Genomic DNA, 14,402 nt, shown 5'->3' with positions numbered 1-14,402 from the left:
TGAGGTCACACAGCACATAGCTTCTGCCCTCATGCAGTGGTGATTGAGTTTCCAGGGGCTCCTTCCCACAGGTCTCCTCCTCCTCCTCTATCGAAGGAAATACTGTTTTCCTTTCTGCGAACAAAGAATGGTGTTGTTTGTTTTTGTGAACAGCCACGAGGGCAAGCAGCTACAAAGCGTTCAGGGGCAGGCGGTTCTTTCACGACGTGATAACCACGGATGGCCCAGGTTGGTGGCTTTACATCGCTGGGTCCTGAGATGCAGCGTGGCCTAGTTAGGGGAGCCAGTACTCTTGGGCTTGTGTGGATCCGGACTGGTTTCAGGCCCTGGGGACCCCAGGATTAATTGAAAGGAGTTGGAACAGATGGATTGAATCTATCAGCAGCTTTACGTGACAGCCTCTTAACATAAAAGCACTTCATTACCCACTCATTTTGCCAGGGCTCACTGCCCCAGTGAGAGGGAAGGTGGCCGGAGCCAGAGCCCCTTGTCCAGATGGAATTACAAGCACGTGGCCCCATGGGCTCAGGCTTTGAACAGGCGGCCGAGGATAAATCATCAGGCTTACGTCTCCTCCCAGCAGCTACATTAGAAACTCGTGCTCTTGGCTGTGGTATCCCAGAAAGTGGGCTGTGGCACCTGGCTTTGGAGTCTAGTCCCTGTTGCTCTCAGATTGGGTGATATCATGGGAGGCGTGATCTGTCGGGGTGAGGCCAGCAGGCTGTCAGTACCAGGCATCACCATGGAAGGTATGAGGCAAGCCTCACCCGTAGAGAGTGCTCTAGTGTGAGCCATGGGGAAGCTGGCGTGGTATGGGGGAGAGCTCGCCACGCAGACTGCCAGTCTTGGCCCTTGCTCTGGACCCCACGTGAAGCCCTGTTACCTGCCCTGTGCTGTGGTTCCCTCAGATGGGAAATTCTAGTAATTCTTGTCCTGAGCACCTCTTGTGAATATTGGGAGAAGGAAAGAGATGCGGCACTTTCTGTGGTTGGGTGTATGTTTGGCAAGGTCAGGCAGGGTTTCTGGCACTTTCTGTTTTGACTGAGGGGTCCTGAAGGGCGTTAAGGAACCCCTCTTGGCCAGATGCGGGTGGGAGGTTTCAAGGTGTGGTATGGAGGACTGCTAATTGATGACATGAGCACAAACTGTGTGGTGTGTGTGCAGAGGACCCCTGGAGCTAGTCCCTGGCTCTGTAGGTCTCTCTGCGGTGCTCTGTGAGTGTCTCATTGTCGGGTGCCCAGAGGCATCCCACCCGTGTGAACCCCAGCTAAATGCTCTGCACTTCCTGGACGTGTTCTTGCTGTGGGGTTTAGACATGTCACCTCTTCTAGGGCACTGGAATAGACCCTGAGAACATCAGAATTCAGGTGATACCTTTCCTGTCTGAGTCATTTCTGTAGTGTTGGAATTTTTAAATACCCTTGTTCTGCTTCTCTTTGCTCATAAAATGATCGTATTTGGGAATTAACAATCAGAAAGCATGGTGTACCCAAACCAGCATTACAAATTGACGAGGAGATGTTTTAACTTTTGCCTACATCTGCAGGCTGTTGAATCTTAAGGCATGTGGCAGCCGATTTTGCCAAGATTCCAGGCAAAGACAGTTGAGTTACTTCCATCATGGTGGTGGAGCAAAGCAGATGGTTTTTAGGACTTGGTTCCCCGGTTAGTGTGAGAGAGAGAGGACACCTCTTCCAAGAGGATAATTTTTTTTCATCTTAATATAAATGTTGAGGAATATTTTCTGATCAGTCTGATTTTCTGTCAGCTGTCACTGTTAGCAGCTTTTTGCTGCCTTTGAATGGGGAGTTGATGAAGAAGGCAGAATGTGAAAAGGCCACAGAAGAGGGCAGATGAAGCCTTAAGAATTCAGGGGAAAGAAAATCGTATGTGATTAAGGGCATCAGTGGTAGCTGCATAGAGGAGGTGATGATTTCTGTGAGTTTCGGAGGATGAATAGGATTCTGACTGGTAGTAATCGAGGCTAGGGGTATGTGAGGAAGATTGTGCCCCAGGAGGAACTGCAGAGTATGTACAGTACAGGGTAACCAAAGGCTTGGCTTGTTGGCCACATTTAACAGTTAATATATTTTTGGGCTTTCTCCCCCGCCTGTGGAACTCCTAAGCATTCTCCGTAGCCCAGCTCAGAAGCCGCCTCCTCTGGGAAGCCTTCCTGGACTTGGTTGTGCTGTGCTGCTCTGACTGACACCTGTCCTTTTGCGCTGTGATTTTCTGCCTCTCTGCCTTTCCATTCAGGCTGAGAGTTCCCCACTCACAGCACGGTGCTCAGTATGTATCTTTGTAATATCTGAACCCCAGTTCTAAAGGGGTGCTGGGTGTATGCTCAAAGCTGATAACACGTGTGTCTGATTTTCAGTATTGGCTCTGAGAACGTGGACAGGTCCACAACAACACCCTGTTTCTTCAGCCATGTGGAAGGCATCTTTTGCTGTCTGGACTGGCCAGACCTCCTTGGTAATGATCTGGATGCCTCTGCTCAGTGATTGTCTTAATTTTGCTGGGATTTCCCCTCGTTTACTCAGCATCCTCTCCCATTTAAACCCCTCGGAGGGGGAGGGGGTGGTGTCGATCATGGGCCTGAAAACTTGGCTTTTAGTAGCATATATTTGGTCTTCCTGGCACCATATCAAGCCATAAAATTCAGTTTGATTCTGGGGGAGAGAAAAAATTATTTCAGCAGCTTCATGAAATCCTTGTTCTTTTTTTAAAAAAATTTGTTAATGTTTATTTTTTAGGGGGGGGGCATGAGCGGGGGAGGGGCAGAGAGAGAGGGAGACACAGAATCCAAAGCAGGCTTCAGACTCTGAGCTGTCAGCACAGAGCCTGATGTGGGGCTTGAACTCTCAGACCATGAGATCATGACCTGAGCTGAAGTTGGACACTCAACTAACTGAGCCACCCAGGCGCCCCAATGAAATCCTTGTTCTTAATCCTGTAGTCCCACTACACACGTGTGTTTCTACCCCAGAACTTCTCCAGGACCTCGCATTTCTTCCACCAGGGGAGAAAATGACCTTTCTCTTTGAGCGGGCACAGAGGTCCAGATGGGACCTGGCAGGCTTGTAAGCCTTTTCAGTGAGGCCTCTGCATTGCCTCGGGTGGTAGATGGAACTTTTCTGGGACCCCTAACCTGAACCTTCAAGGGGCTGATGCTCTGGAGCCCACCCCTTCCCCAGGCCTATAAGTCAGCCCTGTCCCCATCCCTGGCCAGGTCGCCTGGGTCCTGCTGGCTGGTGTCTGCTCTTCCCAGCTGGGGGGGGGGGGGGGGGGGGGGCGGGGCGTGTTTTAAAACATGGGAATCCATTTCATTCATCTTGGATACCTGATGAGTTGTCTCAAAGGAGGTCATTTTTGTGAACCTGTCCTTTCATGGCTTACTATCTGATGAATAGATGCTGCGGACCGTATGTGTGAGAAGCCATGTGGGTTAAAATACCATAGATATGAGCACATTACAGGCCCTTTAGAAAATACTGGAAAACTTGCTCTTGTTCTGACAACACGAGTGAAGAATGTGGTGTCATTCTGGTACATTCCCTTTGAGGGTTTCTTTTTCTTTTTTCAACACCAGTACTGCACATAGAATTGTGTGTCCTTCTATTCACTGAGGCATCTTGTGTTCTAACCAGGACCACCTACCCATCGGTAGCCTCAGTGTTGAAGTGCTACTCCCGTATCACACCGACTCCCCCTGCCCACACCATACTTCCTTTCATTTGTATGTTGAGGTTTTGGTAGGGGTGTGTTAGGGTCTCCGTTTAATACTCTGCTGTTGACAGTTGTGCAGTAGACAGTTTACCAAGAGTTTGGGGTACGTGCACTTATTCCCAGAGGTAAGTTTGCAGGGACCTGAACTGAGTCCCCTGTTCCTAAGCCAAGGGTGGGGTCCTGGGAGAAAGCCCAGGCTCACCTGGGGGCTTCCGGGACATTCACCTGCGTGAACATGGTTGTGTGGGTGCAGTGTGCATAAGTCCTGAATGGGGACTGGCCAACGTGGAATTAGGGGGCCCAGCTCCCACAGAACCTAACAGTTTAATCGAGTGACTGGACAGACGCAGAAATTGAGCCACATCTGCAAGCCCCTGGGAGCTGAGGGTGGGGAGGTGCATGAGGAGGAGGGTTACATCAGGCCCTGGGCCAGAGGAGGTGGATTGAGGCAACCAGGGGTGCTTGGGTCCATCCCGGGTCCTTCCCAGCCCCTGCTGTGCTGCCCCAGGCCTCCCACTCCCCCTCGCTGTGTCCTCCTGCCTCTAGCAGGACAACCCTGTCCGTAGAGCAGTGACGGAAACTTCCAGATCTTTTCATCCTAAGACTTTGCCCTGCTGACACCCACCAAGTGCAGGCGTTCAGGAGACTTTGCAGCCTCCCTGGGAGGAGTGAGGTTGGAGGGAGCTTGGGGGGGATGGCCGGTGACAGTAGGGAATGACGAGGGTGCAGCGTGACACTGTGGAGCCAGCCCGAATTGCCACCTGGGCCCCGAGGTGGACTCACAGACCAGCAGGACCAGTGTTTGGCCACGGGCAGTGAAGCCGTGCCCCTGGGTGCTGCAGTGTGGTCCACAGTGGCTGCTCGCTTAGTTGTGCATTGTGTGTGTATCCAGGTGCCTCTGGAATCTGTTCATCCCCATCCTCCCATCGTCCTTCCTGTCACTACCAGCACCCCATTAACTGGAGCCCAGAATGGGGCTCCCACGTCCCCGTGGTTTCCCCCCACTGAGTACATTTGTACTTGTCAGGAGAGGTTTCTGATGGGAAGGAAGCCTTTTCCTTGCACTCAGCTTCCTGGTTCTGTTCTTAGAACTTCTCCCCACCGGTGACTTCTGAGAGCCAGGCCACGGGCCCTGGGTCACCTCCGGTGGCCGCTGCCGCTGGAATCCGGAAGCTGGAATCCGAGGGTGGGTGAGTCTCTAGGCTTGTTGACAGACACCATGTGCAAACACAGATGCAGCCCCTAACCCCCAGCAACTGGGGTGACAGACGCTTCCAGGAGAGTGTCCCCACCCCGTCCCATTCTCCCCTAACCTGTAGGGCTCACAGCCCTGGGAGGAGCTTCAGAATTAGGATGAGATTCTCGCTCCTGGACTGGCAGCCTCGCTGGTTGGTGTCCCTTAGGTTCTGTCCCCTTTTTACATTACAGAGCACTTGCCCCGCCTCTGCTGCCCACGACACCCACCCTCCTTTCGTCCCTTCTTGTGACTTTTCCTTGAATTTGTTTACAGCAGTTCCCCATGGGATCCTTCCAGGACACAATTAGGGCAGCTTCATTTATGAAAAGGAGCATCTGGGGTCCCCCTTGCATCTTCTATTAGGATCTGGGAACAAACTTAGAGGGGGAATGGGGAGGAGAAGGAAGAGGGACAGAATCCACCCTGGATCTCGGTATTTAACCCTTACCCCACCCCAGTCCCTCCAAAGGGTGGGGTCTCAGGAAGGCTGCACCCTGACCCTGACTCTTCCCTCCTGCCCATCAGGCCACACGGATGGGGTGACCAGACAGAGGCTGCCCTTGTCGTTCATCATTTGCCTCAGGATGTGGCAGTGGCCTTTGCTTCTGCTTTTTGCAAAGGCCTGGCTGGTGCCAGGAGGGCTTGCTGGCACATTTGAGGGCTGCTCAGAGCACACCACTGGGCTAGTGTTCTCCGTCCTGGCTCTTGCCCACCCCACGCAGCCAGCCAGGGTGTGACCAGGTGCCTGCTGAGCCGGCCAGTGTCAGCTGCGGCCTCCACAGTGGCTTTCTGTTCTGAGTACCAGGCGGGAGGGTCTCCTCGTCAGCAACCACCTCACGTCCCCACTAGATGGAGGGCCTGGCCTGTCGCCTTGGAGGCCCTGCCACCCCGGCTTTCCTCAGGGACTGATCTCTGCCGAGTCCCCTTGTCACTGGTGTCGGGGAGTGTGACAGCTGCTGGCCACATGGGGCTGTTGGGGCCTCCAGATGTGGCTAGTGTGACTGAGGAAGTGAAAGTTTAATTAAATTTAAAGACTGATACTTGATTCAGTTATTTAGGAAAACTTTTTAAAGTGTGTTTGGAACATCTTGGGGTGTGTGAAGCTACTTTTGCAGATCAAGTGTTTCCAGTGAGAATTTAGCATCCGAATTGAGATGGGCTTTGAGACCAGAGACTATAGTATGAAAAGAGAATGTAAAGTATCTCATTCATGATTTTATGTTAATTATGTGGTGAAATAATATTTTGGATATATATTGTCTTAAGACATTATTAGGATATTTTCATATAAATACACCTTTTTAAAAAATCTTTTTTTAAGACGGTTACTAGAACATTTGAAGTTAATTTGTGTCTCGCACTGTATTTCTCTGACCTTGCTGCTTCTATCTTGAAGCCTGCTTTTGCTGAAAATGTGATTGGTAGTCCTTGGCGGGGGTGGGGTGGGGGTGGGGAGATGGTTAATGTCTCAGGAGTGCTTTGGGCCCCAGGATTCGATCTTGGGAGACCCACAGTGTGTTTTGAAAGGAACAAATAAAAGATATCTTCTGTTCATAAAGCATTACTTCTTGATTGCACAAATGACCTATTTCTTGTGGGAAAATTAGTACTGATTAGACAAAGTTAAACATGCTGCTTTGGAAGGGGAGTATGTGGATGTTCTAGCAATATTTCCGAGCAATGCTCCCAGCAGTCTTCTGCTGAGCTCATCATTAGCATAGAAATACCACTTTGCGTCATTTCAGAGTCCTTCAAGATGCTTTCATGTTCTGTATCTCTTATAAACGTAAGCACCCCGATAATAGCGTTAGCGCTCCGGACTCCTGGACGGTGGCAGGGCGAAACCAGCCAAGACTCCAAAAGGGACTATAGCTGGTTGGACAGTGATAACAAGTAAATCCGCCAGAAGTTGGGCTGCGCACTTGAGTTTACCGTTGGGGCAGAGCAGGGACTCCGCGCCAGAATGGCCTAATCTGGCCTGGAGTCCTTCCTTTTGCTGGATGAGCAAGCTGGAAAGTGGATTTTGCTGATTTTACTGTTGATGTGTGTTTTGCCCCAGGGTGGGACTGTGGAATCCTTTGGGGTGAGTGCATTCAATTAAGAGACCGTGTGTGTGTGTGTGTGTGTGTGTGTGTGTGTGTGTGTGTGTGTGTGTGTGTGTGGACTTCTTTCAAGCCCTGAAGACGGGCTGAGGCTGCTACATGGTTCACACTTCTGTCCAGCACAGGTATTTACAACTAAGACGTGTTCGAGAAAACATGAGGATCTCTGATGTGGTGACCTGTGACCCCATCATTGAGTGGGGGAGGGGCCTGGTGTGTTTGGGTCCACATCCACTCCCCCCAAGTTCTGGTGTGGACAGGAGCCATAGAAACCGTGAGGGGGAGATAAAATCACTTTATATGTTTTTTGAAGGTGTTGGCCTCTTCAGGCATGCCTGCCAAGGCTCTCACTCTAATCTGATGATTTGGACATCATTCTGGGGTGTTCAGCTGGACCCTGTGGGATTAGGGCATTGTGTGATTGTCCCTCTTGTCTCCATCAGTGCTAGCTGGCAGTATACAGAATACAGAGACCCTCGTGTTGTGCAATAGAGTGACTCTGGAAGAAAAGCTGTCTCACTGGAAACATTTTTAAAAAGGCCTAAGAGGAGCTTTGTTGGTGAAGTTTCTGTAGTGACCACTTTTGTAAGACCAAGAATACCTAAGAAACCTATCCCCTTACTGGTCTTCTGTAAAATTAGACTTTTATCTTCTGATTTGTGAAGAACCAGGTACATCTGGGCGGGGGAGGCAGACCTGCCCTGAGAAGTGTTTTGGGCAACATGAGCGGTGGGTCGGAGCCGGCACACTCCCAGGGGGAGCTTGTTAAAGACCCCAGACACGGGGCCATGACTGATGGCTGGTGCCTGGGCCTCCTTTCAAAGCCCCTTGGTGTGAGGGCCAGAAGGCGGCTCATTTCCGCGCGCTGCCTCTAACGGTGCAGATTAGCTGTGATTTATCCCCTCTCCCAGGGAAGCCAGTGTCGTAAAGGAGAGCAGTCTCCTCATTTACAGCTTGTACCAAAGGCCTGCTGAATGCTAGGATCCCGAATCATCAGGTCGTGGGGACTCAGAAGCATCTCTGTAATCTTTACTCTGTACTTTTTTTTAATTGCATGAGCAGACCATAAAATAAAAATAAAGACATCTCTTAAAAAGAAGCCTACACCTAATCCTCTATCCTAGCATGCAGTAGATCTTTTTCCCGAGGTTTCTGTACATATGCAAGCATGACTTTTATTTGTTCATGAGCAAGGCTGAAGTATAATTAACTTTGACTTTTCACGTTTATTTGTATTGTAAATATTCCTTCCTAGTCTATAGGATCCTTCATAGTTACCATCCAACGGCTGCACGTTTTGTCCAGTGACTTGATAAACTGTAATTTTCTTAATCATTCTTTACTTTTGTTTCCTGTTCTTAACGGTATCTTTTCCCCTTTGTTTCTGTAGGAAGTTCTCCAGCAGCTGATCGTAATGAATTTGCCCAATGTTTTGATGATTGGCAAAGACCCGCTGTCTGGTGAGTGGAAGCTGCCCCCTGCGGTGCCTGGGCAGTGCCATCGGCTCTGAGCAGCTGCTGGAGACAGAGCTCTGGCTGCTGGCTCAGAGCCACCACAGTGACAACACGTGATCATTTTGGTGCGATTTTAAAGGGTGGTTTATTACTCTGAGGCATTAAGCCAAGAGCATGTTTTCTTCCCCCCTTAAGAATGAGCCCTCCCAACCCCTCATATGCAAGTGTGGAGGCAGGCGAGGCCACTGCTTTGTCAGGCTTAGGTGCCTGAGCCGTAGGCCAGACTTGCTGGGGGTCTCTCCTTAGTAAATGTGGAAGCCACACCGTCATGGTATTGTGGTATCTATTGGCAAGAAAGTTAAGAACCTTTTGAGCGAACGGATGTCCCTTCCGCTGGATTGTACTACACTTTGATTCACACTGTGGTGTATCTCTCCAGCATGTCCTGTTTTGTATCTGTTTTCATACCTCCCACATGTCTGTGGAGCCCGAGAGGGCAAGGTTTCTAAGTCCCAGGCTTGGACACTCGGTGTGCCTTTGAAAGACTGAATGAAATGTCCTCCATTGCAGAAAATCAGAGCTTAATTCATACCTGCCCAGCTAACTCACCGGGAGAGTTAAACAGGCTGATGGATTTCTTCCCTGCCACAGTTGTGTGCCTTGACCTGCACCCATGGCTCATGGACATCAGCTCGCCGGCCCCAGGGACAGTGCACTAGCTGGCTGGGACTCGTTCCAACGGACACTTGGCTAGCGTAGGTCTCTGGCCTCCTAGAAACAGGTGAGGGTCCAGGAATGCAGGAAGGACCCCACACAGTAGAGGCTTCTACAGAAGGAACCGAAGCTTTCCTCTGCAGCATCTCCTCTCACCCTGCTCCCACTGGAGTCTGGCCGTCCTTGCTCCTGCCTGTATGACATTAGCTAAAGTTGCCTGCAGACTGAAGGAAGAGTACACCGAGTGACCAGCCCAGGACACTTCTTGTAGAGAAGTTGTATTTTAGCGCCGTGACCCTTGGCTGCAGCAGCATCTGGGGGCACCAGGTCGGGGGCAGCTGAGCATCAGATCACTTTGCTCCTGGCGAGTGTCCTCCTGGGCCCCAGCTGGGTGGTGCATGTGCCTTTTCTCCACATGACCTCCCATAGTCTTTAGCACAGCTGGCCATGAGCACTCATGGCCTTGCATGATGGCTTTGCAGAGGCCACCCAGGCCCACCGGGTGGCTCCTGGCAGCGAACGCCCTTACCCACTGGGTGTGTCGGTAACCGGGGCCTTTGGTTCACTTTGCCCCCAGCTCTGCCTTTGGGCTGTTCGTGTTTTGGTTTGATTTCCTGGTTCCCCCACATAGAGGATGCCAGCCACAGCCCCGGGCCCCAGGGACAGTCGGCGCTCTCGTATTTCTGTAGTAACGTCAGGAAAGTGGGGGTCTCCTTCGCCAAGCAGAACTGTCCTGATGTATTCGGGGGCCGGTCTTATAAGGGAAGAGAGATGCCTGTGGGAGGCTGGCCGTGCAAGCTTCGTTCTGCTCTTCCGCCTGCTCTGGAGGCGGCCACGTAAGGCGAAGAGGCGGGCGGGGGAGCAGGAAAGAAGGATGCTCCCTCCTTGAGCCCTTGGTGAGCCTGCCGTGTGCTGGGCATTGTGTATGTATTAAAACGTGGAAATCAAAGTGTGCTTCCGGGGTGTGGCTGTGCCATCCCGTTTATAGGTGAGAAGATGCAGGCCCGTAGAGTTTAAGTGATGAGCCCTCGGTCACTCAGCCCGTAAGCAGACCCCGGAGTCTGAGCTCCCCATCCATAGCACACACGGACATGTGAGGTTGGGCCAGTGTTCAGCCGTTTTGACCTACAAAACTGGCAGTGGCAGATGGCTCAATCTAACCTTAAACTCCTCCCACTCCCCCACCCAGCCCCCCCATCACCCCGGCGTGCTGTGTAGCTCACCCACCTTCCTCTGGGTGCCCCTTCTTTTCCCTGTCAGTGTCCTCTCTTCCTGCTGCTGGCGGGAAACCTGTCCCCTGGAAGCCCCTTGACCAGGTTCCTCCTCACCCTGGAACCCTGGCCCCAGCCTCCCCCTCGGCAGAGTTTCTGTTCCAGCCTCTGAACCACAGGGGCCAAGAGGTTGTCCACATGTAGAGACAACAGAGGCCCCCACTTCAGGTCCAGCGCTGAACAGAAACATCCAGGTGAGGTGGACGCTGACTTTTTCTTGAGACGGCTTTATTGAGGTATAGTTTGCATCCCATAAAATTCACCCATTCTGAGTATACTGTGGGGTGACTCTCTGTCATAATCCTGTAGAGTCGTGTGACCTTTGCCATAGTTCAGGTATAGAACGTTGTGGGGAAGCTGCTTTCCAACTGTGACAGGTGCGTGGATTGTCTCCAGCACAGAAAAGAATCCGTACATGTCACTCAAAAGGTTGTGTCCCCAGCTCTCAAGGAGAGGTTGGAAAGAGACCGCGAGCGTGGGCCTCGAGACAAACCCGGAGGGCCCCCAGGCGGGGTCTTTGCGGGCCGTGCACAGAGACCGGTTCTGGCTCATCACGGCACTGGCGGCCTGGCCGGGAGCTGGGAGCTGGGCACACGCTTGGGTAGGTTTTGACGGAAGTCCCAGGGGGCCTCCGGGAAGAGGGAAGGTTGGCAAGAAGATGCAGAGGCCTATTTATGGAATGGTGTCGTCTGTTTTCAATTAAAAAAAAAAAATAGATGAGTGAAGCATTTGGGGTTTGTTTTTGAATAAAGCACAAAGTTGCTTTCTGTTTTGGGTGGTGGCCTGGAAGTGGGTTTGGAAGGTGAGAGGAGCGCTGTCTTTTTACTCCTCCTCGCACGTCGTAGGAAGATGCCTGTGCTCTTTTCGGCTCACGTGGACACTGTACCGTTAGTTATAACACATCACAGTTTGGGGTTGTTGTTACTGTTTTTTTGGCAAACGCGTCTCAGTGGAGCCAGGGGCCGCGGGCGGGACAGAACCCAACAGAGCATCCAGTCCCAGTGACACCCATCCTGAGATGCCAAACCTTTGTCCCCTTGCTCTGACCCCAACAAGGGAGGTGTCATGACTTCTGTTATGAGATTTTTTTCTGTGTGTCTGACCTGCTGTGCCTGCGCCCGTCAGACAAAAGGATGTTCTCTTTTTTCTGCCTTGGGTGGGATTCGAGAACTGCTCAGTAAATGGGAGAAAGAACTTCTCTCTCTCTCTCTTTCTTTCTTTTCTTTCTTTTCTTTTCTTTCTCTTCTTTCCTTTTATTTCTTTTCTTCCTTCCTCTTTCTTTCTTTCTTTCTTTCTTTCTTTCTTTCTTTCTTTCTTTCTTTCTTTCTTTCTTTCTTTCGAGTGCAAGCCAGGGAGAGGGGCAGAGAGAGAAAGAGGGAGGGAGAGAGACAATGAATCATAAGCAGGCTCCATGCTCATGATTGGAGCCAAAACCCAAGAGTTGGATGCTCAACCAATAGCCACCCAGTTGCCCCAAAGAACTTCATATACTTTAAACTGTTGTTAAAATCTCTCTGCAGTGGGGCGCCTGGGTGGCTCCATCAGTTAAGTGTCCGACTCTTGATTTCGGCTCAGGTCGTGATCTCATGGTTCAGTTGATGAGTCCGTGAGCCCCACATTGGGCTCTGCAATGGTAGTGCAGAGCCTGCTTGGGATTCTCTCTCTCCTTCTCTGTCTCCCCCTCTGCCCCACTTATGTTCTCACTCCCTCTCTCAAAATAAACAAGCTTAAAAAAAAATCTCTCTGCAGTACCTGCCCCTCTGGCCCCAAATCCTCATTCTCTCTTCTTTAGCTTGAATTGCCACTCTGGATTTTCTCTTTAATGGCACGATGTTGTGCAGCTGTCTGTCACCTGGGTGCCAGTCCCTTGGGAAGCGTCTGTCCAGTACCTCATTACTGTGGACCCCACTTGTTGGAGCCCGGCTGGGGTCTCGCAGGACTCTGCTCTGAGCCCCTTGCTCACTTTTACATGATGGCTGTGAGCAGGAAAGCCTTGCCCTGGTGGCTCCCACCTTGTTCTGGTGGCTCCCACCTTGTTCTGGTGGCTCCCAGGGCTGGGTGTTGTAGGGTGTCCCTTTGTTTTGTTTCTAGTTGGCTAAATCCTGACCTCTCTCACCCACACTTGTTTGTCAGGCAGGTACCTCGGCTGTGCCTTCGCAGCACCTGAGTTCTTCACTCCTCTTGCCACATGGCCACCCTGATCTCCCACCCGGCTGCGTGCCAGAGTGGCTTTGTGACACCTGCCTGGCTCTGTCCTTGCCCCTGGTAGTCTGTCCTAAGCACAGCCGCTGGTCCTCTTAGATACACGCCAGTCAGGTTGTGTTACTTTCTTGCCCCTTCCCTCCTGGCGCTAGGGTCTGCGCAGTGGCTGTTCCCACTGCCTGGCACGCTTTTCCCAGACACAAGTCTTTGCTCAAGTGCCCCTCCCGACCCCCTGTGTCCCCAGGCCAGTCCCCTCATCCTGCTCTGCCTCCCCCTTTCCCAGTATTTATCACCCTCCAGTATCATTTATTTTTTCATCTCTGTTGCGTTGCTTACCCACCCCCACCCCCAGGATGTAATTTCTCATGAGGACAGGAATCTTTGGGTTTTTTCTTCTTCTTGCCGCCCATCTATCCCAAGTGTCCACAGCAGTACCTGGCCCATAGTAGGTGCTCAGTAAAGAAAGCATGCCTGCCGGAGACCTACCTTTATCTCCTCCTGTCCCCACTTCCCTTCCTTCAAGCAAGTGCGGCTGACAAGTGTTAAGCACATGCTCTCACAGATGCAAAAGATCAGATGTCAGTGGTCAGGGTCAAGTGGAAGTCCATCTGTGCCCAGCACCATGTGTGTGTGGCTCCGCGAGACTGGAGATGATGCGCTGGAAACTGCCCTCACCCCACCAGCTTGCCAGCCGTGCATCCATTAGGGACATTTACATGGTTTCTCAGAGTCCGTTCTGGAAGAAGTCATGACAACCAAGAGGTGATGATGTCTGCTTTATCTGTTAAACGAGGGAAGGTTTTTGGTCACACCTGGACCAGCTCCCTGGTCCCCTCAAGCTCTGCTTTCTCAGCAGCCAGGCCTGTCACCGGGCCACACACAAAAAAGGCTGGATTCGTCTGACAGGAAGCCAAGGTGGTAGCAAATTAATTTCTCCGATGAATCATTCAGCAGTCATGCTGGAAGAGAGCATTGTTTGTCTTCCAAGGTTTGTATCCAAGTGCAGTAGTGGTTTTCTGACTTGTAAATGGCTGATCCCACCTAAGACGCTTAGAGTGGAAGGAAGGGAGCCATGTTAAGTTGGGAAACCCAGCTCAGAGAGGAGAGGGAACTCCTTCAGAAGCATATGGCTTGATGGCCCCGTAGGTAAGAGACGCATTTGTCACTGTTAAGTTCTGCAGATGGATATATACGTGGGTCATCGGGGAGTGGCCACCGTCATCCTTCAGCCCGGTGCTGTGTGGATTTTAAACACAAGGCAAGATACCCGGGTCCGTGGAGGGGCTGTCCCCATATCCTACAGAGTGCTGTCTGTGAATACAGCTGGAACACTTGAGGATAGCCTTGGGGATTCCATTAATTGCTATTCAGTGAGCTGGCCATTGGTCTTCTGTTTTCTCCCGGTTCTGGTGCTCACTGAAGGGCTTCTAGTGACCGAGAAAGCACCTTGATGAGTGGGAGCATTCTGTGCCTACAGGTGCCATAGCTTCCTCCCAGTTCATGCAGGCCTCTGTTCTGACGGAGGAAACCAAAGGGCCAATTTCTGCCCCTCCCCCACCCCCATAGAAGACTAGAATGGCCCTGCACCCTTGCTTTTTTGAGTAGGCTACCCCTCGGCCAGAGGCCCACAGAGAAGTTGAGCCCGGCCCTCTCCTCCAGCTTTCATTGTCAGATGCCCACCACGCTGGGTCCA

The 14,402-nt window shown here is 51.6% G+C and overlaps 1 protein-coding gene across 1 annotated transcript in view; it reads left to right on the top strand.

Moving 5' to 3' along the window:
- CCDC88C (coiled-coil domain containing 88C) overlaps positions 1 to 14,402 on the top strand; it is a 133,191-nt gene that overhangs the window by 44,251 nt on the left and 74,538 nt on the right. Inside the window, exon 4 of the mRNA XM_042990385.1 lies at positions 8,459 to 8,528. Coding sequence (XP_042846319.1) covers positions 8,459 to 8,528 — 70 coding nt within the window. The remainder of the gene's footprint in view (positions 1 to 8,458; positions 8,529 to 14,402) is intronic.

This window comes from Panthera tigris, chromosome B3 (genome assembly GCF_018350195.1).
Source record: "Panthera tigris isolate Pti1 chromosome B3, P.tigris_Pti1_mat1.1, whole genome shotgun sequence".
Lineage (NCBI taxonomy): Eukaryota > Metazoa > Chordata > Mammalia > Carnivora > Felidae > Panthera > Panthera tigris.
This window is presented reverse-complemented; position numbering and strand designations above follow the sequence as displayed.